At 54.3% G+C, this 24543-nt stretch overlaps 8 protein-coding genes across 8 annotated transcripts; 5 read left to right on the top strand and 3 right to left on the bottom strand.

The window, feature by feature from the left end:
- Window positions 1–841: 841 nt before the first annotated feature.
- Window positions 842–4351, top strand: CPAR01_08903 (DNA polymerase family A; the record flags this gene model as incomplete). The annotated part of the gene is made up of 1 exon (XM_060493170.1): window positions 842–4351. One exon carries the CDS (start codon window positions 842–844, stop codon window positions 4349–4351), a length of 3510 nt encoding a protein of 1169 aa, XP_060347300.1.
- A 586-nt stretch (window positions 4352–4937) lies between these two features.
- CPAR01_08902 (ABC transporter) lies at window positions 4938–7181 on the bottom strand (the record flags this gene model as incomplete). The annotated part of the gene is made up of 6 exons (XM_060493169.1): window positions 4938–5561; window positions 5618–5668; window positions 5730–5809; window positions 5865–6312; window positions 6379–6875; window positions 6944–7181. 6 exons carry the CDS (start codon window positions 7179–7181, stop codon window positions 4938–4940), a joined length of 1938 nt encoding a protein of 645 aa, XP_060347299.1.
- Window positions 7182–8219: 1038 nt separating this feature from the next.
- On the top strand, window positions 8220–8621 carry CPAR01_08901 (uncharacterized protein; the record flags this gene model as incomplete). The annotated part of the gene is made up of 1 exon (XM_060493168.1): window positions 8220–8621. The coding sequence occupies one exon, from the start codon at window positions 8220–8222 to the stop codon at window positions 8619–8621; it is 402 nt and encodes a 133-aa protein (XP_060347298.1).
- Window positions 8622–9606: 985 nt separating this feature from the next.
- Window positions 9607–11880, bottom strand: CPAR01_08900 (uncharacterized protein; the record flags this gene model as incomplete). The annotated part of the gene is made up of 4 exons (XM_060493167.1): window positions 9607–10153; window positions 10206–10486; window positions 10541–11500; window positions 11665–11880. 4 exons carry the CDS (start codon window positions 11878–11880, stop codon window positions 9607–9609), a joined length of 2004 nt encoding a protein of 667 aa, XP_060347297.1.
- Window positions 11881–13834: 1954 nt separating this feature from the next.
- Window positions 13835–17587, bottom strand: CPAR01_08899 (urea carboxylase; the record flags this gene model as incomplete). Its single annotated transcript, XM_060493166.1, has 2 exons — window positions 13835–17336; window positions 17388–17587. The coding sequence occupies 2 exons, from the start codon at window positions 17585–17587 to the stop codon at window positions 13835–13837; spliced, it is 3702 nt and encodes a 1233-aa protein (XP_060347296.1).
- A 742-nt stretch (window positions 17588–18329) lies between these two features.
- Window positions 18330–19115, top strand: CPAR01_08898 (LamB/YcsF family protein; the record flags this gene model as incomplete). The annotated part of the gene is made up of 1 exon (XM_060493165.1): window positions 18330–19115. The coding sequence occupies one exon, from the start codon at window positions 18330–18332 to the stop codon at window positions 19113–19115; it is 786 nt and encodes a 261-aa protein (XP_060347295.1).
- A 787-nt stretch (window positions 19116–19902) lies between these two features.
- CPAR01_08897 (uncharacterized protein) lies at window positions 19903–23182 on the top strand (the record flags this gene model as incomplete). Its single annotated transcript, XM_060493164.1, has 3 exons — window positions 19903–20011; window positions 20107–22082; window positions 22487–23182. 3 exons carry the CDS (start codon window positions 19903–19905, stop codon window positions 23180–23182), a joined length of 2781 nt encoding a protein of 926 aa, XP_060347294.1.
- Window positions 23183–24139: 957 nt separating this feature from the next.
- CPAR01_08896 (uncharacterized protein) lies at window positions 24140–24538 on the top strand (the record flags this gene model as incomplete). Its single annotated transcript, XM_060493163.1, has 1 exon — window positions 24140–24538. One exon carries the CDS (start codon window positions 24140–24142, stop codon window positions 24536–24538), a length of 399 nt encoding a protein of 132 aa, XP_060347293.1.
- Window positions 24539–24543: the final 5 nt, after the last annotated feature.

The following is a 24543-nucleotide window of genomic DNA, read 5'->3' as shown; positions in this document are numbered from 1 at the left end:
CCGTTAAGAGGATTATGACTGCCGGAGCGGGCCGGAGGTAATCGACCCACAGTGCCGACCAAAGTGGGGACGACGGGCGGCGACTGCCCTCGGAATCCGACAATTCGATACCCAGGTAGCTCAAGGCGTAGACCATGGATATCATGATTTAACTTCGCTGCTTCATACCTCATCTTATGTGCTTACGTAGTAGGCAGATGAATGCACCAATCTAGTTGCAAGAAATAATGTTAAAATTCAAGAATTCACTTGAATATAATTATGTGTAGTTGCAGTTGCTCTTGCGCTACTCGTCTTAATGTGTCAACGCATGGAGGTCAGGTGCTGTAGCTGATCCTGCACAAGAATCCTGATTGACTGTACGAATAGTGGTAAATTAAGATGTGTGATGGGTTGAAAAGATAGTGTCCTTCGGGATGACAGACGAGATATGAGACGCAATCCAACTGTCTTCGAAGGTTGGAACATTCCACTTTTGAGGTCGCTTCCCCTGGCCCAGGCAGGCGGGAGACCCTGAATGCTCGCAAGGTGGGGGCGACCAGGTGAGCTGAGCAAAGCAGGCAATCCCAACGATGCCGATTGGCTGCCATCCTTGCAGCAGCACATAGACCCGAGCTAACGCGCCCCTCTTCCGCCCCCTATCGCGACGCCTATCGAAATGGTGACGGCAACTTTCGAGTTTTCGCTTTGCTCCTTGTTCGTCGCTCATTCAGTGCCGCACCTCTTAGCTTCCGCGCATCCTCTCCTTCGCATCCAGGTCATGCTGCGCAACCATATATCGACAATACGCATCTAATACGCACCCAAAATCGCTGCGGCATGCTGCAAGGACGATCCAGCGATGGTTGAGATTGCGAACCATGTACTGAGGAGTTCGACTGCGAGCTTCGTCCGCCTAGCTCGACACCATGCTTCCCGTCGCCTAGCATGGCGCTCTCACGTTCGGTGGCAATCCGCAATCGCTGCAGATGCCTCCATGACAAATGACATTGCAGAACCACAACAAAGCCTAGCTCGTACGACCATGCGCCTGCCTACATGTTTGTCTAGTCATTCGCTAACATCTACAGTCCCGTCGCAAGCGCGCTTCAACGATATCGGTGTCCAGCACCTCAGCGTTCATATGTATAAACAGCTCTTCCCCGATGGAAACCCCCCGCCGCCTTCAGAACTTGTCGAACTATCGAAAGACCATTTGCGCCGGCATGATTTACTCGGCAAGAACACGGACAATAGCGACCCCATCGCCTTCGATTTACCAGAACTCCAAGGACGCACATTGGACGAGCACTTCTACAAGCTGGCCGTCGATTCTGCCGAGCCGTACCTCTCTTTTGCCAAACAATTTGCGAGGGCAAGCGCACCGCCAAAGCCGCGGAAATGGGTTCGCCGGAGTGGCTGGACCAAATACTATCCCGATGGCCGAACTGAGGCGGTCGATGCGCCCGACGAGTCGATGCTCTGTTTTGATACCGAAGTCATGTGGAAGGAAAGCTCGTTTGCAGTCATGGCTTGCGCCTCGAGCCCGACGGCATGGTACGCCTGGCTGTCCCCGTGGCTTCTGGGCGAATCAGAGTCTGATCGACACCTGATACCGTTGGGCGACCCGAACAAGGAGCGTATAATAGTAGGACACAATGTTGGATACGACAGGGCGAGGATACTAGAAGAGTACGACGTGAAGCAGACTCGCAACTCGTTCCTGGACACCATGTCACTTCACGTCGCTGTGAACGGCATGTGCTCGCAGCAGAGGCCGACGTGGATGAAGCACAAAAAGAGTAGAGAATTACGAGATAAAATCGCGAGCGAAACAGACGACGTCCAGCTTGCGGAACTTCTAGGCAACAGTGCCTTACGGCAAGAAGAGGAGGAGTTGTGGGTGGAACGAAGCTCGGTCAACTCACTCCGCGACGTGGCCAAATTCCACCTTGACGTCAACATTGACAAGGCCGTTCGCGACGAGTTCGGCTCCCTCGACCGGGACGGCGTATTGAGCAAGCTAGACAACCTCCTCGACTACTGCGCTGCAGACGTAGCCATCACTCATAGGGTGTACCAGATTGTGTTCCCCAACTTCTTGGACACTTGCCCTCATCCCGTCAGCTTCGCGGCGCTGCGACATCTTTCGTCCGTCATTTTACCCGTCAACAAGACGTGGGACGCTTACATAAACAATGCTGAGGCCACCTACCGAGAGCTTTCTGATGCCGTTCAGGAGCGTCTCATCGGGCTTACTGAGCAGGCTCTAGCAATCAAGGACGACCCCGAGAAATGGGGGAACGATCCATGGTTGAAGCAGCTGGACTGGTCCGGCCAGGAGATCAAGATGGTCAAGGGAAAGAAGAAGAATGATCCCCCACGACCAGCCGCGAGACAAAAGAAGCCGGGCATGCCGAAATGGTACAAGGACTTGTTTCCGAAGAACGATGCCCCCATTGCCATCTCTGTACGCACACGTATCGCGCCTATCCTACTCAAGCTATCGTGGGATAACCACCCGCTTTTCTGGTCGGACAAGTATGGTTGGACATTCAGAGTGGCCTTTGACGAAGCAGAGGCTTACGCGCAGAAACAAATGATTGAGTGCGATTTCTCCGACTCTGACGCCGATGCGGCACTACTGAAAGAAGAGGGCATCTTTTTCAAGCTCCCCCACAAGGACGGGCCCACGGCACGATGTGTCAACCCGATGGCCAAGAGCTATCTCTCCTACTTTGAGAAGGGCACCTTGTCGTCGGAGTATGCATACGCCAAGGAGGCACTAGAAATGAATGCGTCGTGTTCGTACTGGATCAGTGCTCGGGATCGCATCAGGTCACAGATGGTGGTGTACGAAGACGATCTGTCGGTCAACGGTGAGAATGCGAGCTCCAAGAAGGAGAAGAGCGCCGAGGAAGTCCAGGGCTACATCTTGCCTCAAATCATACCTATGGGTACCATTACGAGACGAGCCGTGGAGAACACATGGCTCACGGCAAGTAACGCGAAGAAGAACAGAGTCGGATCGGAGCTCAAGTCGATGGTGAAAGCACCACCGGGCTACTGCTTCGTCGGTGCCGATGTTGACTCGGAAGAGCTGTGGATTGCGAGTCTGGTCGGAGACGCAACGTTCAAAATGCATGGTGGCAACGCCATTGGGTTCATGACTCTTGAGGGCACCAAAGCAGCCGGCACAGATCTCCACTCGCGGACAGCAGGTATTCTCGGCATCACGAGGAACGATGCCAAGGTCTTCAACTATGGCCGTATCTACGGTGCGGGCCTCAAGTTTGCCGGACAGCTGTTGAGACAGTTCAATCCCAACCTGTCCGAGCAGGAGACAAACGCGACTGCGTCAAAACTGTACGCTACGACGAAGGGTACCAAAACCAACAGATCAGTACTCAGCAAGCGGCCGTTCTGGCGTGGCGGGACTGAGTCATTCTTGTTCAACAAGCTGGAGGAGTTTGCGGCCCAGGAGCGGCCGCGGACGTTCGTCCTGGGGGCCGGCATCACGGAGGCCTTGATGCGCAGATTCATCAACCAGAACGGCTACCTGACGTCGCGCATCAACTGGGCCGTCCAGTCATCCGGAGTCGACTACCTCCACCTCCTCATCGTCAGCATGGACTATCTCACTAGGCGGTTCAATATCGATGCCCGCCTCGCCATCACCGTCCACGATGAGATCCGATACCTCGTGAAGAACCATGACAAGTACCGTGCGGCGATGGCGCTGCAGGTAGCCAACGTCTGGACCAGGGCCATGTTCTCCCAGCAAGTGGGCATCAACGACCTGCCGCAGTCGGTGGCGTACTTCTCGGCCATTGACATTGACCATGTCCTCCGCAAGGAGGTCGACATGGACTGCATCACGCCGAGCCACAAGACACCGATCCCCCACGGCGAGAGTCTCGACATCACCACGCTGCTCTCCAAGGGCGCCGAAGCCCGTCTCGACCCCGCCATCGTGCCCGACCCCTCTCACGCGCCCAACTTTGACGGCATCGAGTACACGCCTCGCACGCCCGTTATGGACACGCTCGAGGACAGGACGACGGCCGACACCTTTCTCCTCAAGGCGCAGATCGCCAGCAGCGAGGCGGAGTTGAGCCAGGTGCTCAAGGACAGGAGGACGGCGCTCAAGGCGCAGGAGGAGAAGATGATGACGCCCAAGCCGCCTAAGGCCAAAAAGGAGCGCAGCGTGTTGCCGTACCATTCGGACGCGAAACTCGTGCCCACGATGACGGTCTCGGACGCGATTGGGAACAGGTTCTCGCAGTACGATGGGAAGAGCAAGTGGACGACGTGGCAGAAGGAGAAGGGCGTGGGCCGGTCGGGGCCCAGCTCTAGCTATAATGTAAGATGAGAAAGTGGTGGTGGTGATGGTGTTGTACGATGTTTGTAAATGCCCGGACGGCAACCTCTGTCGACTATGTATGTTACCAGAAGCTGGTGGTCTTTAAAAAGTTGGGAGCTCGATTGACTGGGAAGAAGCGAGTTGGTGTTTTGATGTTGGGTCCTAGCGTTGAGTTGTACATGGAGGGACGGCAATGTTTCCGTTTGCGACGTCTGATACCAATCATATTTGTTTTTACCTCACGATATCCATACTGTATGTGTGTTCGTTCTCAGTTGACTCACTCCTTTGCCACTGTCCCGAAGGATTTTTTTGTATTTTATTTTCAATTATTGAGACTTGCAAATTAAGTGATACAAACCGTCTAAACCAAATGGACGCCATGACCCCTACAAACAAATTATTACGCCCCCCCCCCCCCTTCATCTAAAGACCGACATAGAGAAACATTATAGGACCAGGCTTTTGCAAGCCGTGTAAGATCAACTATACCAGCGGAAAAGACAGACAGACTTGAACCCCAGTTATACACTTCCCGACCTTACACCACTTGTACGAGGCATGAGATAACCGACCAGCGGCGTGGGCATCCTTCTCAGTTCTTCTTGATCTTCAACACGATCCACGCCGCGATGCGGTATCCGATGACGATGCAGAGCATGATGCCCACGTCCCTGCCAAAGTGGTTCTCCGTGTACCCGTACGTATCGAGCACGCCCTGCCCGGCAATCTTGCACTCGCTCGCCAGCGGGGTCTGGTACATGCACTGGCACCCTTTCCCGCAGGTATACGTGCGGTGCCCAAACTCGTTGTGCATCATGCCCTCAAAGACATACTTTTGGTAGTCCCAGTAGTGGAAAACATATTTGTAGAACGAGTTGAGAATGGTGGGAGAGACCATGAAGCCGTTTACGCTCATCCAGAGGCCGTTTGCGAAAGCCACGAGGGCAAGGCTGATGACGAAGCTGGGGAAGAGGGAGACGAAGAAGACGACGAGGGACTCGGCGGCGAGCAGGTCGAGGAAGAGCCAGAGGACCCAGACGAAGAAGGCCGTGGCTGAGGGGCGGAAGTTGGAGAGCCAGTAGGAGATTACGGAGAAGATGAGGGCGATGAGGAAGAGGTAGGGGATGCCGATGAAGAAGTTTGAGATGAGGAGGGCTGTTGGGCCGTAGAGGCCGTTTTGGTGCTCCTTCACGTATTGGTCGCGGTCTTCGAGGAACTGTCGTCCGCTCTTGTTAGTTGCTGTTATACGAAAGTGCAGGGGAGTTTGCGTACGCTTGGGACTGCGGCGACTGCCATGAAGCTCATGAAGGCACCGCCAAAGAACTAGTATGATGGTCAGTAAAGCCCGGGAATCAGAGTTGATATGGACTATAGGGGTACTTACAATGGCATTGGTCAAGGGGATAATGGACTCTTGGTCAGTCGAAAGGCGAAGCCAGACCGTACCCATCATGATAGCCAGACCTAGATCTAGTCAGCACACCTCCTTTACAATCACACAAACTAGATGGCAACTCACCAGTGTACATGGCAAACCGGATCCCGTACGCCACAACATCCCGATAACTCTTGATGAAGCTCCGATGCAGCAACGTCAGCGCGAGACTCGGCAAGCCGGGCTTCTTCTCCGCCTGGTCGTCCTCGAAAGCGGTGCTATTCTTCTCGGCGTCGGCGATGGCGGCCCGCAGCTCCTTGGCCGGACGCGACTCCTCCCAGCCCTCGTGCATCGCCTCGAGCCTCTGCGCCGCCTGGCGCTTGTCTTTGACGAAATCCGTGTTGACCATCTCGAGCACGTGCTCGGCCGGGTTCACCTGTGTGGGGATGGGCATGCCGAGGGACTCGTAGTAGGGGACGACGTTGTCGACGGGGCCAAAGTAGTGCGTCTTGCCGGCGGAGAGGAGGAGGAGCTTGTCAAAGAGGTTGAAGGTTGAGGTGGAGGGTTGGTGGATGGAGGCGATGACGATGAGCTGTCGGTGTGTCAGGATTCAGGGTTTTCGTAGAAGCCAAGTTAGGAGGCAGACGACTCGACTTACATTGCTCCGCTTGGCCACAGTCTTGAGGTAACTAATCACCTCAAAGCTCGCCGCAGAATCCAACCCGCTCGTCGGCTCGTCTAGAAACATAATCTTCGGACTCGTGATAAGCTGGCTCGCCACGCCAACACGCCTCTTCTGCCCGCCCGAGATGCCCTTGCGGATCGGCGTGCCAATGATGGTGTTGGCCTGCTCGTTGAGGCCGAAAGCGTTAAGCAAGCCGTCGATGCGCGCGAGGCGCTCGCTGGCGGGCAGCGAGGAGGTGCTGGAGAGGCGCGAGGTGAACAAGAGAGTCTCGCGGACGGTAAGGGAGCCGATGAGGGCGTCCTCCTGCTCGACGAAGCAGCTCATCTGGCGGAACTGAGAGCGCGAGGGCTTCGCGCCGTTGACGAGGACGGAGCCGGATACCGAGGAAGCGTTTGTTGGGCGACCTGCGAGAACGTTGAGGAGGGTTGTCTTGCCGCAGCCAGAGGGGCCCATGAGGGCGCAGATCTCGCCTGGAAAGTAGGTTGTGTGAGTATGGTATGTGACATGTGAGTAGAGTACAAGGAATTGCAAGACGTACCCGCCTCCACGATCCCGTTGACATGGTCGACAATCTTCTTGGGCTGCTTCGTCACCCTGTCCTTGACAGTGACCTCGGTGCCCTCCCACGAGATGTTCTGGACAGTGGTGTTGAGCAGATGGGCGTCTACGGATCCCATCATCTCGACGTCGTGCTCGAAGAAGCTGTTGTTGTCGCCATGTGTCATGTTGGCGTGCTCCTTCTTCGCACCCGAGGCGTCGCTATCTCGAATCGTCATGGTGTTCTGTCCTTGTTTCTTTCTTGGTGATGTTTCACCGAGAAACTGTTGTAAGTCGATTCTCAAACACGGAATCCAAAGGGGGGGAAGTGCGTGTAACTCCAATGTCCAATTCACCACAATGTGAGAAAATCTTGAGATATCAGAGTAATAATGAAACAAAACTATGATACAACCGGTCAAACAAGGAGGAAGGAAGGCAAGCGTTATATGAGATCCGATCCTTCCCCTCCACCCCTTCCTTCCTCCTTCAAAATCCTTATCTGGGGAACCGACATCCGCCCAGAGATGTAGCCTACTCGGCTCGCCAGGGACGGCTGTGCCGCCGCATCCACTGCTTGTGTTGCTTCCATGTTGCAAGGTATGGCGTACGGATACCTAGGGTGTGGGTAGGTAAGCAACGGGAGACCGGGGTACGGCCAGGCCGTTTGAGGCTGAACCAGACGATAGGCTTCATTCCTGCCGCACTAGTAATCGGCGACCATCATGTAAGACGTCTCTTCTAGCTCCCATGCCACACCCACAGATACCCCGGCTCTGTTCCATAAGCCAAAGAAGGGGGAGTGAAAAAAAAAAGAAATGCGCCGAGGTAAGGGTGCAGCGCCAACACGCGTTGATGGTACCTTACACAATAAGAGACCTTGTGGTTGGAACAGCCATGCAGCGCAACGACGGGTGCAGCTGCCGTACCTTGCCCACATAAACATCCAGGCACGTTTATTGTTTACTGTACTGCATTTACAACACAATAGGTAGATGTGATTCCACTTACAAGAGCCCCGTTGAAATCTCGAAAGAGGTTGCCTGGGCAGGGTGGACCGGTATGTTCGGCAAGGGTTCGACGCCGCCAGAAGTACGAAGGCTCCTTTGGGAAACCTCGACCGATGCGGGTATCACTTGGCGAAATCATGGCCATGACGTCGAAATTAATCCCCGAAGGAACCTTGGACGCTGCCTACAACGGGGGACACTTCATCTATCTCGCAGGAGGTAGCCGTGGGGGCCGGTTATCTCCAAGCCGCACCGAGTGGGTGTGACATGTCATGTTGTATCCATCTCACACGCAGGCGGGAGACGTCTACAATGGGAGAAGGACTTCTTTCATCTGAGCCTCTGAAGATGTGGCAACCGGTAGGTCCCCCCGACATCCCTTCCCGCCTTGCCGCCAGCCGGTTTGCATCCATCCCGCATCTCTCCCGTGCTACCTCGACACCGAATAATCATACACACAAAAACGAGGTTCCTGCCGACAGCCGAAGGGTAACACAGAAACAAAACGGTCCAATCTCTAGCCTTTCAATAGCGTGGGAAAGCGTGGGAAACAAAAGACTAAAACTCAAGCAAGGACGGGGGATAGGGAAACATCGAATGGTCCCCGAGATGAAAGATGCGCTGGAGCAGAGTTCGGACGGGAAACCTGTGGGTAAAGTAGGTAATTAAGTGGACGCCGAGAAGGGTGGCGACGGGTATCTAGATTGGCGCTCCGCTAGTTTGCATTGAGACAGCACACACTCGGATTACAGCGCAGACATACAAAATGAGACAACCTGCTTAGGTATTACTCTGCAGACGGTGTGCATGCACCGGCTGGCTACCTTTACAATACAAATAGAGTGGCTGCATCCAAGCCACGTGAGGCAATTGGACGAGTTTCATCGAGAATCTCAGGGAGGGGCCTCATTTCTCGACGCCGCCTCAGAGGGCTGAGTTTAGGTTGTCCGAATGTGTGGCTGTCTGCCACTCCACGTCGCGATGTGTCGTCGTCGTAAAGAAGAATGGGGATTAGCTTAAAGAACGGGGTAGGATACCACCACCCTTGCTCTTCACGATCCTTCAATGCTACGACATCTCCGTTATGGACAGGCATTATCACAATATTAACTGGTGCCTGGAGTAGTGTGCATACAAAGCGGGGGCAACCAAGTCTTGGCTGACTCGAGATCTGAAATCTGACGATGGCTAGATCTTCAGAGGTGGCGGATCTCAATGGGACGGTGGGATCTAGCGATTGGAGATTTCACAACAGGCTTTTGGGGGCTCAGAGATCTTTGGAATTGGACTTTCGAGCTGAGGAGCTATCAGGAAGCTCGAAATATGACAAAATCCTGCTCACAAATCATGGAATTAATCCTGGAGCCCAAAAAGCGCTCCAGTACTTTCCAGGTCATAGATTAGAATCATATTCAAAATTCCATGGCGGTCCATGCCGCCGCGTGTATATTCTGAGCAGAGATATTTGCCGTTCAGGCCAATATAAACAAGACAGATTTGTCTCTCACGGAGAACTCCTTTCAAACGCCCTCCACTGCTCGGCGCGCCTCCCGAGCTCGAGCTGGTATATATCGCCAACAAATCAACAAATCGCCACATATCACGCCACGCTATCCAATCCTATCTTCGTACGCACAAAAAACCTCCCCGGGCTCTAGCTGGGGAGGTTGTCGAGAGGCGGCATTGGTATCCCGCTCAACCCAGTCTCAATATCGTTCATAATCGTCTCGTCCGCCGCAATGCTGTTCATCACCTCGTCCTGCGTGAAACCTTGCCAGTACGTCGGGTTGATCTGCGACGCCTTCTTGGACCGGTAAATCTCCTGCGCGACGCCCTTGACCTGCCCTGAAGCGTTGCCCGCCGCCTTCCACACCGCCGAGAGCTTGTTGAGTGCGCCAATGTTGAGCCGAATCTGCTGTCGCAGGTCGTCGTCGTCATGGGGGATGAAGAAGAGCGCCCACTTGCTCAAGTGGACGATCGAGGATAGCGTCACCACGCAGGTGAAGAAGTGCGTGTGCGAGAGGAGAGGGACGCGGTGGGTAATCATTTTACTGATCTCGGCAGCCGACGCAATCGTGTGGTTCGTGTGCGAGTTGAACAAGTCTCCAGACGGAACCGGTCGGTGCGGTGCGCAGGATGTCACAGATCGTGTTGGCGAGGAGTCCAGCTGAGAGTGGGGTTGGTGAAGCATGATGGATGTCCTACATCACGTCAGTTCAACAATGCTCACATACCACAGACGTTCAAACGTACGCATTGGTCATCATGTTGGCCTGGAAAATCATCTCATCCGACTGCAGCTTCTGGTTCAGGGCGTCCTTCTTGGACAGCGGCAGGTGAAGCCTCCAGTTGGTCAGAAGGGCCTCGATTCGCGAGAGATTCTCATCATCAGGGCCGTATATTGGTGGCACGCGCATGAACTTTCCGAGGTTCCGCCCTGCGAGAATGCGATACGCAAACGAGGAGAATTGCCTGTCGTCCCCGGAAAAGTCTTGGTCTTCCAAGTCCGTCAGGGTCAAGGGCGGCGGAATACTCTGGTTCAGAATCTTAGCCTTTGACCGTCACACAGGATAGTAAGGAATGCTCACTCCAGACAAATACTGGTGCTCCTCACACGGGAGGGCGGCATCGGCGGGGACATCAAAGAGGAGGAAGTTGGTCTGGCGGTGTACACCAGCTACCATGCCGTCTACAACGAACAAGTCCCACCACGTCCTGCGCCAGCTCTCCTCCAGCACAGGGATACCGCGCCCATACTGTGTTGCATACTCACGGGTATTCAGTCCAAGTTCGAGAGCGATGCGCTCGGCGTCACCAAGTAGATTTCGGGCCTTTTCCTGCTCACAGCTGCCGTCGAGGCCTACGATTAGGAGGATCAGGGCTTGCACGAAGAAGCCATCCCTCCGAGTCGTTGGATCTTGGACCAGACGCAAGGCCTCATCCAGGAAGCCAGCCCGCGCAGGTCCCACATCGAGGAAGAGAGCTCCAACCCACCGAATGGCAGCCAGGAGAGGCTCCACGTTGGTGTCTCTCATGATACGGAGCAGCCATTCCTTGGGTAAGGCAAATGGGTGCGAGGCATGGAAATGGTGATAAAAGGAGTCGAGACATCGTTCAGCCAAGGTAGGCACGGGGACTTGCGCAGGTACACCGGGCTGAGATTGACCCAGGGCCAGCTGGGTCGAGTTGAAGCCGATGGCAGCACCGAAAGACCGGTAGAGCTGCAGGTTTGAAAAGTTGGGCGTCGCGGCAAAGGTGGTGCTGGGCGTGTCTGGAAGGACGACGCCCGGGGTATTAAATGCCATTCCGTTCTGCATCGTCGTGGGGACTGAAGTGCCGTTTGCGCCAAGTAGCATTGGACAGCTATTGTCGCCGACACCTACGGTGGAAGTGGGGGAAGAAGACCGCGCTCTCTTGTTCGGATTAGCGGTGTTATTCCTCCTCGGGCCCTTGTAGCCGCGCCGAGAAGCGACGTAAACGCACTCGGACTGGGAGCTCAGGCATCGCGAGCACGGGTTCTGGCCGTCGCATTTGAGATGCTTGCTGCGCTGTCACAGAATAAGATTGAGGTCAGTCTTGGCCTCGCTAGGGATGGTACTCTCACGCCAAAGAGGGTGGTGCCCGTCTCGCCGTCACCGTCTCCACCGGAGCCAATGGGGAGCAGTGAGAGACGACGACGGGGGACCTAAGCTGACATGGAGGGGCGACTTACGCATGCGAGACATGCAGCGGGGACCGCTACGACGGGAGGCTGTTGTCCTTGGGATCGAGAATCACTGGTCGCCGAGGAGGATGCGTTTGGCGAGTCGCGGTCGGCTGGTGACTCGGAGTCGGGCACCATTGCCAGAGGGTTCGGGGACCCGTTGCTGTGTGTGCTGTATGTGCTCCCCGGGGGAGGTGGGACTTCGGGCGACAGCGAGGATTGCATGTCGAAGATCTATTCTTCAGGTTTGGTAATTGCGGCCGATTGCCGTGGGCTCCCCGGGATTCGTTATCACTCGATTGTGGAATGCTGTCGATATTCTGTTTCTCTCTCAGTGCCTGTCTCAATCTTTGGCCTCTAGCAAAGCGTGGGAAGTCGATGGGTGGTTGCAGGAGGGAAAGAAGACGCTTGGTCGGCGACAAAGAAGGTGCCAGAGGGCGTATTAGTATCCCGTTGGTAGCGAGGACCAGGAGAGCAGAATGTTTGTGACCTCTGGCCACCCCCAAACCATCGACCGGGAGGCAGCAAGGAAAGAGCTGCGGCGCACGGATACGGTGGGTTGAACCCGTCAAGAGGTGCCTGAACGTCCTGGAGTCTGGACTGTCTGGGAGCCCTGGACCCCTCCACACAAGCAGGGGGTTGAGGTAGCCAATTGAAAAGCCAATTGGACCAAATCTTGAGCTGCCCGCGGTGGCTGAGGCGTCGACTTGTGTGCTACGTGCCGTCTTTGTTAGTGTTGGATTGTCGTGGGACGAATGCGGGTAGGGATGAGGTCGTCGTTGGTGGCTTGCACCCAGGTTTCCTTATTCGCGTGTTTGGTGGTTGGTTGGCTGATGTATCCGTAATGGAAGTGTAAGCCTCGCCTTCCAAGGCAATGGAAGTGTCAAATGTTTGTCAAGTGGAGACCGAATTCGGGACCGAAATCAGTTCGGGGAAGCGGGCCCTGGCTTGAGGCCCTGTGGAGGAGAGACAAAAGGCAGGAGTCAAAGACGCAAGGTGCAGGTGCTGATCGTCGCTGCGTGTTTGAGTGTAAGGTATCCCTTTGACGCAATAGAAGAGGCGAATATTGATACCTGGCAAATCCAGAAACCATCCCGGATTCCAAGGTGGTCCGGATCGAGAGTTTGAAAGCCACTTATACAAACCTGAGCAGCTGCGCGCTTTCTTCAACGGCCGGCAATGTCTATGGTGGGCGGTTGTCGGCCACCACGCCGCGACAGGTGGCTGCCACCTCAGTCCGTGCAGCTGTAACTTGTGTAGTGCGGATCTCGGCCTTCCTCACCAAGTGACTATCGGCCATCAACATCGGCTCAGCCCTACAACCCATGGACCAGACGTTATGATCTCCCGGCTTGACCCGCATTATTGACCTTGCCTTGTAAGTTGTCGACTAGCATGTGCAGAAGCGGCAGCGTGAATGAAGTTGGACGTAGATTACCCGGTCACACGACGTGTCTCAATCTGCACCCATTGATGTTGTTGGGGATGCCTGGGGTCGGCAGTACATCGGGTTCTCGCCATCTTCTCTCTATCACCTCATAGTTTTATCGACCTAGATCGCTTGAGCACAACCAAGGGAGCATCGAGATCCGACCATTTCGTACACGGCGGTAGACTTTTCAGCTTCCTGGTTGACGCATGACCCATCCTTTCCAGCCGGCCACTCAAATGCTCTCCGCTTCGAGATGAAATGTAAGGGCCCTTTCGGAGCCCTCTGAGATGTGCAACCTAACCCGGAACCCAAATTTTCCCCGCCGGGCCGACAGCTTTACGGACACATACTTCCAATGGGGAAGATAGCTTCTGCGGGGGGTGGTGCCAGGGTGCTCCCGGATCCACGACGCAAAAATGGTGCACTTATCTACGGTGCAGAAGAAAAGGGAGAACACGGGTGACGAGTTTCCTCATTCAACCTATTCAATGCTCTCTTATTTGCTCAACCTCAAGCGGGGCCTAGAGTCCGGTAGCGGCAGTCGGTCAGCTCCGGGAAAGTGGGTCACAACCCTCGGCGGGCCGTCGGGTCTGGCTCAATTCATCACCCCATGCCAAGATGAATGGAGTCACATTACACTCGGCAGTCATAAGTCACGATAAAGAAAAGGAGCCTCCGTTTGGTCATTGACAGCGTAATATTCAGCAGCTCAGGATCGTCGCAACTCAGCATACTTACTACCTTAGGCTAAGCAGCCTTCTTGCCCACTATTATTGGCATCCCAGGACTGACGACAGTCCCTGGCGGGCGTGTAATCTTCGTCACGACTGCTCCGACATGAGAGTCTGGAACAATCACCTTGATTTCCATCTTCATCGCTTCCAAGATCGCCACCGTCTGCTTCGCCTCAAGGACGTCCCCGACTTCTACCAGAACTTTCCAAACGTTGGCGTTCATGGGCGACTCGATAGCCACAGCATCTGCTGATGCATCGCCCCCGACCCCTTCACTCTGTTCCAACAGAGCCGCATCCTTGGCGGCAGTCCATTCACCGAAGAGCCGCTGTTCGAGCTCTCCCATTTCCTTGGCAGCGGCGTCCTGACGCTGCCGCCATTCTCGATGTGCGGGATCGCGGGCTGCGGCGTCAAACTTGGCAATGTACTCGTCCATGCTGATGGTCTCATCGGAAATGTTGAACACATATCTACCGGCTTCAAAGTCTCGTTCTACTTGGTCAAATTCTTCCTTGGAGACCTCGTGGAATCTAACGATATCGAAATTGTTGAACAACCAAGGTCGCGTCGGGGAAAAGCCGGCTCGAGTACCCATCATATCCCACGTACCCAACGTGCGGCCCATGAGTTGGTAGCCGCCCGGTGAGGCCACGGGATAAACGACAAGCAGAGACCCACCGAGTGCGACTGAGCCGCTCGGAGTGTACGCGCGGTTAGGGTTGTATTTCTGCCCCGTGAACACGTACTTGGGGTCGAGCGGAAACATGACAGGGGTTCCGAGGAAGAAGCCGACTGCAACTGTGAGCCAGGGTGTCTTGAGCAGTGAGTCAAATACATCGCGGCGAGTCTCCAATGCGTTATTCTTCCGCAGATACTCGACGTTGTCTGGTAGGTAGGCAGCAGTGGGCCGAACGCTCTCCATATATCTTTCCGTCGCTTCTGTGATGGTGGAGTGGTCAACATAAAGCGGCAGGTTGACTTCGCGAACGGGCACTTTGATGCCAACAATCTCTTCGATACTCTCGTCTTGCTCAATCAGGCTTTGCAACAGCTCGGATTGGGAGACCTGGAGCGGGTCGTAGTGCACTGTGAGCGTAGCGAGGTTCGGCTCACAACGCACGCTCGCAAGGTTGCGCGCCGCAAGCTTCCCCTCGAGAATATGAACGCAGACCGTGTTGCGCAGATCCGCAACTTGTTCACCATATTCTACTATGATGGAAGTGTCGCCACCTTGCCTGTAAGTGACGCGAGGATGATCTCCATTCGGTTCGGCCAGGTGCAATATTGAACTTGTGGTCCGTGAGCCGAACTCCAGCTTGAGTGGCACAATTTCTGTATCATTACCATCCACCAGAGCACCCAAAGACCTCAAGTAGGCCTCGTTTGTGTGTTTGATCTTCATGGCATCCTCAAAGGAAACCAGTCGCAACTGAACGCTGTCGCCCGACTTCAGCTGACCAACTTTCCACATCTCGGCTGAGCAGATGGTGACCGCGCAAGCAAACCCACCGAGATCCGGGCGGTCGCGGGAAAAGATGATGGGAAACTCCCCGGTCCAGTTGACACCGCCGTTGGGATACCCGTAGTCGAAGACGTTTGATGGATGAGATCCGCCTCCCCCGCCGGTGGTGCGTGCCCACTTTAGTCGTGGACCCTCTAGTCGAATGCCACTGCGACTACTATTGTGGCTGACGGTCCATTTGGAGTTGGTGATTGTTGCCATACCCTCGGGGGTCAATATGTCTTCCGAGCCATACGGACCATTAAGGCAGAATATCTCCGAGTGCCCGTAATCAGGGATTGCCTTTCGTGGTAAAGAAAAGGGAGTGGCTGCCGCTGCCCAACTTGCTGTTTCAGGGGCAAGGGCGAGAATATCGTTGATCTGCAGCTTACGGCCCTGAAGACCGCCGAACGCGAGCTCTGGCGCTGTTGATTTGGAGCCGAGATAAAGAGGTATGTCTGGGAAGCCTCCTTTGACTGCGAGGTAGGTCCGAAGGCCGTCACCTGTGACGTTGCCAATCTTGAGCGTCTGCCCCTGTTGCACGAGGATTCGGGACCACATCGGTTGGTGCCTGCCGTCAACACTGACGGAAACTTGGGCACCACACACGGCCACCACGGCCGATTCATGGAAAAGGAGTTCCGGGCCAGACATTGCTATTTCGAGTACCTCGACTTGAGCGTCGTTACCAACGAGAATGTTTGCTGTCCGACTGCTCAAATCATCCATTGGTCCGCCGGGAGGCACGCCGTGCCCGATCGTTGGCCTCCCAGGGTAATCCTGAACCGTAGTGAATACACCAGGGTTGAGTACTTGTACGGCGCACACTTTTGCCTTGAAAATGGGTAGGAAAGAGGTGAGCGTATCGCCCTTGGTGAACTCATTAGAACGTAGCACCTGCAAAAGGTACTGCAAGTTCGTCTGTGTACCTTGCAAAACAGTTTGGTCAAGAGCGGCGAGCATCATCTTCTGCGCCTCAGCTCGACCGTCATTGCTGTGTGCCATGACTTTTGCGACCAAAGGGTCGTAGAGGGGTGTGATTTGCTGGCCGCTCTTCACCCATGTGTCCACCCGGATACCATCGCCCTTGGGCCAGCTGACATGCTGTAGAAGGCCCGGGCTAGGAGCAAAGTCGAGCAAGGGCACTTCAGCATATACTCGGACCTCGATGGCCGCACCGTTCGGCTGTGCTTGTGGGATGCTTCGTAGCTCGTCCGAGGGGATGCCGAGCTGGCCGCCGTGCTCGTAGTCGGCTTGCTGCAGCATCAAGTGAACCAGATCAACCCCATAGCACATTTCTGTGATGCCGTGTTCGACCTGGAGACGCGTGTTCATCTCGAGGAAAAAGAAATCGGCCGTTTCATCGTCGACCAAGAATTCGACAGTGCCGGCACTCTTGTACTTGAGTTGTGAGGCGTAGTCGACTGCCGCCTGGAGCATCTTCTCACGAAGACCTGGCCTTCGCGCAACGAATGGACTGGGGCACTCTTCAACCACTTTCTGGTGACGTCGTTGGAGAGAACATTCCCTCTCCCCGAATGCAACAACTTGCTCGCCGTTTCCAAAGACTTGCACCTCTACGTGTCGGGACCGAGGATAATACTTTTCCAGAAAGACGCCGCTGTTCTTGAATAGAGCGCCCGCGCGACTCTCGACTGTGGCGAATGCTTTTGGGATATCATCGTCGTCGTAGCATATCTGCAGGCCCATACCGCCGCCTCCTCCGGTGGCTTTGAGCATGACCGGAAAACCAAGCTTCTTGGCCCCATCTATGGCCTCGTGGGTTGATGGAATTAACGAAGTACCGGGGATGACGGGGACTTTTACGGCCTCAGCAATGGCTCTCGCTTCATGCTTCAGACCCATGGCCTTAATAGAAGCGGATAAAGGACCCATGAAGATCTTGCCTGCAGTCGTGACGGCATCGGCAAAGTCGGCGTTCTCGCTGAGGAAGCCATATCCGGGGAACACAGCGTCGGCGCCGCAGCTTTTGCAGATTTCTAGAATGGCGTCTCTGATGTGATTGTTAGAAGCATGATGCTACGGCCAACTCGGCGTCACTCACCCATCTGTGTAGGTGTCGTTACCCCGCAGTGCGATCGCCTCGTCAGCTAACAACGCATGTAGTGATGTTGTGTCGGCGGCCGTATAGATGGCAATGCTGTGGACATCGAGCTCACGGCAGGCCTTGATGCAGCGAACAGCAATCTCGCCACGATTGGCCACCAGGACCTTCTTAATGCTACGAAGTGGCCTGGAATGCATAGCTTCGTTGAGGCTTTGAACAAGTCAGCGACAATTTGGACGCGGTTAGAGGGCACATGGAGGGTTAGACCGTACGAAGTTGGGTTCGTGACCCCCAGTATATCAATCAGCCCATTCCGTTCATCCGCATATTAGTGATTCGAAGGCAAGACGCGCCCACACCAGGCCGGTGGCTACCCTGAATGCCTCTCATGTCGTTACCCCAACAGCTAGAGTCCCAGGAGAGGGGAACGCATCCAGTAGCATTGCCGGAGTACCGGGTCGAGATAAGGGATCATCGGCGAAGCGCATGAAGGTTTGTCGGGTGGAGGTCCCGGTAGGCTGTGGTAGGTTTCTGGTAAGATGATTGACCTCTTTGCTCAGTTGACGTCGTTGGTCTGTACCTCAAAGGGTGTGTGTGGATGGCAGATGCAGTAACGACCCCGCATCGTACCAATTGATGGGGTCACAATGGGCACCCCCTACTATCAAGAACCCCTGTCGGCGGAGTTTAGTGATAAGGACCGCCTGATCCAGCATACCCCAAGACGGACCTTTGGAGTAATGGACCCCAAACGTCTACCCCAACAGTAGAGTATCATCCACCTCTCACTTCGATCGTTGAAGCGCTCTTATTAGACGACATTGAGGCAGCAAAGACAAGATGCCTCCATCACGCTTACTCCATCCTCTCTCGTTACGTCAGACTGTCTTTCGACGGTCAAACCTCCCCGGACATCGCCCGTTATCCCAACACTTCAAAATGGCTTCAGGACTGGCGCGCAAATACGAGATCAACGCCGACATGGGTGAAGGCTTCGGCCGCTGGAAGATGGGCCCGGACGAGGAACTGATGCCGTACATCGACGCCGCCAATATTGCGTGCGGATACCATGCTGGCGACCCTTCTATCATGCTCAAGACAGTTCGCCTGTGCAAGAAGCACGGCGTCAAGGCCGGAGCGCACCCGGGACTGCAAGATATGTTCGGCTTCGGTCGCAGAAAGATCGAGATTGACCCCAAAGACATGTATGCCATGGTGCTGTACCAGGTCGGCGCCCTCAAAGCCATACTCAATTCGGAAGGCGTCGAGTTATCCCATATCAAGCCGCACGGGGAGCTCTTCTTCTACATGCAAAGAGACGAGACCATCATGAGAGCTGTGTTGGAAGCTTGCGCCACGTTTGGGGACAACATCCCAGTCTACGCATCGCAAAACGCGACACAAGAAGCTATGTGCAAGGAGCTGGGCATCCCGTTCCAAGGGGAGGTCTACGTCGACATTGATTACTCTCCAGAGGGCAAGCTCATACCGGTGGCACAGTCCAAGGTGGCTACACCAGAATTATGCTACGAGAGGGCTTTGTCTGCATCACTGAAGGACGAAGGCAAGGATAACAGTGGCGGTATCTTTAGCTTTGGCTTTGAGGGAAAGCCATTCAGCATCTGCGTGCATTCTGATCATCCCACGGTGCTTCAGAATGTTACGGGTGTACGCAAGGCAGTCGACGAGGCGAACAAGCAGAGGTTCCCTAGTCTTTCGAAATAGTCGTTTCTCAATATGACCCTAACAATGCCTCGAAGAAAGCATGTCAAGAAGATTCCGATGTTGGTATGAAGGTAACCTGAAGAATGTCTGCAGGCGTCTAAGAGCTGGAAGCGCAGAGTAGTGGCGGGCATTCAGCCGGCAGCTGACATATCCGTGGCAGCGGAGATGACTTTTATCCGATTCGGGCGGTCTTTAAAGTTCAGCCAATCTCAACTCTGAAGTCACAAAGTGAACGCAGCTCTTTTGAAACTACGGAAACGGCGACGTCGAGACCAGTAAAATGGCCCTTGCTGATCTCTTGAAAAGTCTCAACGAGACTATGATGGATCACGTCTACAAAGTGAGCGCCTGAGCTGTCTGGCTTGTCGACGGCGGAGCAACAACCCCTTGGTACTGGAAATTCGGATCCTCAGACACACGCCTTGATGAGAAGGCCATTCGCCAGAACGGCTCTAGGTCATGCCGCATGAACCAGCAGCAAAACATGGCAGCGTTCTATCCCTACATCTAAATCCACCGAGGACAGAGAACCGGCGTCGGCTAGAGTGCTATGGGTTGGATACGAGGCACAGGTATCCAGTGCGACGTCGGAATGATTGTCGTATCAGATACGAAAAATGATCGGAGCCGCTGAGCTGAGGGAAGCGCTGTGCAAGCAAACGATGTCCATACGGAGGCCCGCAAACTTGGCGATGCCCATTGAAATGATCTAAGGGGTCACATAGGAGATACTCGGCTTGGCGATGCTGCTCTCTGGATGCTTAAGAATGGCATTTTCACCGCAAAGATGCTTCCCGCCCTGGACACTATATGGCATTCACCCACACTCTTTACTTCCATTAAGTCTTCTGCTCCTTTCAACGGCAAGGTCCTTGCCCAGTGCCCAAAGTCTTTCAGTAGAACACAGATTGAGAGACATCGTCGAACCACTCGATGCATCTACAAGCTTCGCTTACAGCCTTCGTCGCACTGAGCTTACTTGTCTGTTCAGCGATCGCGGCAAACCCCACAACTCCACGCGAATCTCCTCATGGTTCTAATGGCTTTGCTCTGGTCTCTCCAGCTTGCATAGATCCTCTCTACAGCAAGCCGGTGATTGACAGCGAGGCCGACGAGATCTCCCCAGGTCCCCATCACCACGTTGCGGGGCACTTTTCTAACACGTCCACTCGCTTCAACTTCTACTTTCCGCCAAAAGATGCCTGGGGCGGTCGTTTCTTCCAACTCGCCTACCCTACGCAGCCCGCGAATGCCACTGAGGAAACCATTGGGTTCGGGCTAGACAGCAAGGCCTATACGGTCCAAGTCACGGGGTCAAACGGGTTCCGTGCCGAAGCAGCAGCAGCAAGGTATTCCCGGATTGTTGCGGCGCGATATTATCGTCTCACAAGCACTCAGCATATCTATGGCTACGTTTACGGCGGCAGCGGTGGCTCTAATCAAGTTATTGGGGGTATTGAGAATACAGTCGGCGTCTGGGACGGCGCTGTGGCGATGGTCCAAGCCGTGCCGATTTCCGCCCCCAACAGCCCATCGATCAGGGCAATGGCGGGTTTAGTTCTACGGAACAGGAAGACCGAGATTCAGGATTCCATTAAGCCCGGGGGTAGTGGAAATCCTCTCTCAATACCATCAATGACGGAGCTCGAGCGAAGCATGCTGATTGAAGCCACAAAGCTTGGTGTCCCCATCCGTGCCTGGGAACAGTATGATGAGGTCGCTGACAGTTCACATCTGAACATCCTGCGGAATACCATTATCCAGCCTTCGGACCCTACATACGTCGAAGATTTCTGGTCCAAGCCGGGCTACCTCGGAACGGTGGATAGTGCGCTCGGAATCGCCATGAGAGAGGCCGTAGTTGACTTCAATGCGACGGTAGAGGATGTTCAGCTTGACAACGATGGAAAGCTGGTCAGCATCAGACTCGACACAGTCCCGGAAGCTGTTGCTGACGTATACGGGTACGACCTGGTTTTGCTTGGAGCCGACGACTCCAAATTAAGAACCATCAGCGGCACGTTGTCTACGGCCAACTACACCATGTTGTTCACCGACTACACTGCCGACGCCAACGATGCCACTCTTACAAAGTTTATTGCAAAGGGAGTCAAAGTCCACATCGACAACAAGTCCTCTGTTGCAATGCACTCCTATTACAGACACCAAATCCCGGAACGAGTAGGATTCTACGGATTCGACCAGTTCCGGACCGTCAATGGCACGAACTACCCCCAACGGACCCCTGACACGTCCAAGTCCCTCGCCAGATCCGTCTCTGGCGGTAATCACACTGGCACCATCGGATGCAAACTCATCGTCGTTCAGAACCTGCTGGACAGCGACGCGTTTCCGTGGCATGCCGACTGGTATCGTTCGCAAGTTAAGCAGCAACTGGAAGATCGCTTCGAGGATAATTATCGCCTTTGGTACAACGACAATGCGGAGCACTTTTACGAGAAAAGGCCTCCACACCGTCTTGCACTCATTGTGCCGTACAACGGCATCTACCAACAAGCTCTCCGAGACGTGGCAGCTTGGGTCGAGGATAGAGTGCCTGCGCCAGATACCACGTCGTATACTGTTTCGGCCGACGACAACTCGGTCCAGGTGCCACCTAAAGCGACCGAACGGCGAGGTATCCAACCGGTTGTTGAGCTTCTTGCGAATGGAAGATGCAGCTGTACGGTGAAAGCCGGCCAGTCGGTGACGTTACGAGCAACTGTCGAAACACCTTCCGGGACTGGCAAGGTTGTCAATGTCGAGTGGGATCTGACTTCGGAGGGCACCTTTACTGACGTAGGGCCCGCATTTACGCCGAACCAGACGGTGACGATTGAGCACACGATTGTCTACAACACGACGGGGAACTTTATCGCTATTGCGAGGGCGACGTCTCATCGTCAGGGAGACCAGGGTGCCGTTTATGCGAGGGTGATGAATTTGGCTCGTGTGAATGTTATTGTAGTATAGTCTTGGGTTCGTCTCGAAGTGCCTGGTCAAATCAAGCTGTTAGCCAAATGCTCACAAAATTCCGGCTTGAAGGTGCCGTGAAAATATGAAGAGTTCGTTTCCTAGAGAATGAGGTGAATCATGATCTTTTGGGAAGTCAAGCCAAGGACCCAGGAAAGTGCATGACGGCGGAAGTATTCTTCTAGGCAAGCGCAGTAAGGTGATAGAGACGGGAAGGAACCTAGTCACTCTGATTAGATATGCCTGTCTGACTGCCTCAAATCGCGTACAAAATTCGGAAAGACAGGCCGATTCGGCCCACGCTCCTGCCTCCCCTACAATAATCATCCGCCTTCCCTCAGAATCTTTCACACAACCTTACATCTCCTCACTTCTGCAACTGCACACCAGCACACCAGCACACGCGCACACGCGCACACGCGCACACGCATACCCACATCCTCTCAGAAGAAGTCATGGACTCCCAAGGCAGCCAAGCGACGAAGAAGCGGAGACTGGATGATGGAAACGAAGATAGTCAAGCCAGTGAGGACGACGGCAGTTCACTCGGCGTGTCTTGGCGTGGTTTCCGTCCTCGGACCATCGAGTTCGACCATCAAGCCTCCTGCAGTGAGTTTGAATCTCGCTTCGAACTCGAGATCTGGGCGACGGATGCACAGGGTGTTGAGCGTCAAATTGGATATATCTGGGATAAAATCCATTACGCTGGAGCCGAGAAAGTCAAGATCATCGCAGAGAGCGCAACGAGCCCAACGAGCATCGACACCCCGCGGTTGGCCTCCGACCGTTACATAGAGGCATTCGAAAGCAATATGAGATCAGAGCAGACTATTCAAGAGAAAGCTCGTCAGGAGGAGAAGGCTCGTCAGGAGGAGAAGGCTCGCAAGGAGGAGAAGGAGGCTCGCAAGCAGAAGAAGGAGGCTCGCAAGCAGAAGAAGAAGGCTCGCAAGCAGAAGAAGGAGGCTCTCCGAGAGAGAACACTTGCCCTTGAGGCTCTTCAAGGGAGAAGGAGAGCCCTCCAAGAGAGTGAGAGAACCCTCCAGTATGAGGAAGAGGCTCTCCAAGAGAAGATTCAGTCTCTCCAAGAGAAGTAGACTGTTCAGGATGGGAACAGGACTCTTTAGGCGAGGTGACCACCTCGAATACCTGGAATAGGAAGAGCAATCTTGCCAGGTACAGAAGACTCACTAGCATGCAGAATAGAACAATGCCCTATCTGGCTTACCTGAGAGCCCCTCCCCACGCAGCCCATTTCCATCAGGAAGCATCCCTCCCACGTTCAATCAAACATACTGACAACCCTCTGAACACAGGCCCATCTATTGAGATTCACTACATTATAAGGTGACGGGACTGTGATACGGGGTCAACACGAGTCAACTCCTCCTGCTACCACTGGAATCGACAACAATTATGTCAAATGCAACACGCTTTTACAGAATCATTTGTGGCGTGATGTGACGAGACTGAGCATGTCTTGATGCTGACAAGGTCCAAGTAAGGTACTCCGTTATGCACAGCCGTTGGGAAATAAGCTCAAGATGAACGGGCCGATCCGATGAACATCAGTGCAGTCAACGTTGCGCTAACTTGCGTCCCTCGCAAAAGCTAATTACTTAGCGCTGCGTGCCTATTTACATGCAACGCACACTTTCCGTCAACTCAAGTGATGGCCGGTACATTATAGACACGTCTGCTACCTTGGAGAGCCGATGATGGAAGGAGGTAAGGTATTTATTGAGTTGTCTTCCTCTGTCCAGCCCAGAGCAGGGAGTCCAGGCCCTCATGTCCTTCCATCGAGTGAGATGCCCAGAGAGAAGGTACTCACCTCCATGGGCCGGTCCAGGTGCTCAGCTTTCCGTCGAGTTCCTTCCAATTTGGGAAAAAGCAAGTATCTGTTATACTGGATGGATCATTTCGCTTCCAAACGTTAGATAGGCACCTTGCTCCAAATCCCTGGCTTACCACGTCACTCCATTAACGTGCCTCAATTAGTACATCCCAGAACACCAGAACGCCAGACCGCCAGACTATCGAAACACGACGAAAAAATGGCGACGCCGAGCCTTGAAATACCGGCTGAATGGAAGAACGAGATCGACAAGGTCTCGAGATGGTATGGGAGCGATGAAAGATATTCGGTCGCTCACGTGCAATCACCTCCCTCGACCGACGACGGTAGTTGGTTGGCCTTGGTCTTGCATATCATAGGCATGAGGGCGAGCGGAGATAATGGTGTCTTGTCCAGGTACCTCGTCGGTTCGCTCCAAAAAGAAGAGGTGTCAAAAAGCGAATGGGACAGCGCTGGATATTCCGTGGGAATGAGACCCGTGGTATCAAGATACGGTGGTATCGGATTCGTCTCGGACTTTAATTGCAGATACAAGCTGATCATCATTGACGCCGATCACTCCAAGAGCGTCGACTATGCGATCTCGTTGGTCAAGTGAAGCAT

The sequence above is a fragment of the Colletotrichum paranaense genome (genome assembly GCF_030867605.1).
Source record: "Colletotrichum paranaense strain IMI 384185 chromosome Unknown Scaffold_7.1, whole genome shotgun sequence".
NCBI lineage: Eukaryota > Fungi > Ascomycota > Sordariomycetes > Glomerellales > Glomerellaceae > Colletotrichum > Colletotrichum paranaense.
The sequence above is the reverse complement of the archived record's forward strand: the minus strand, read 5'-3'. Positions and strand labels throughout refer to the sequence as shown.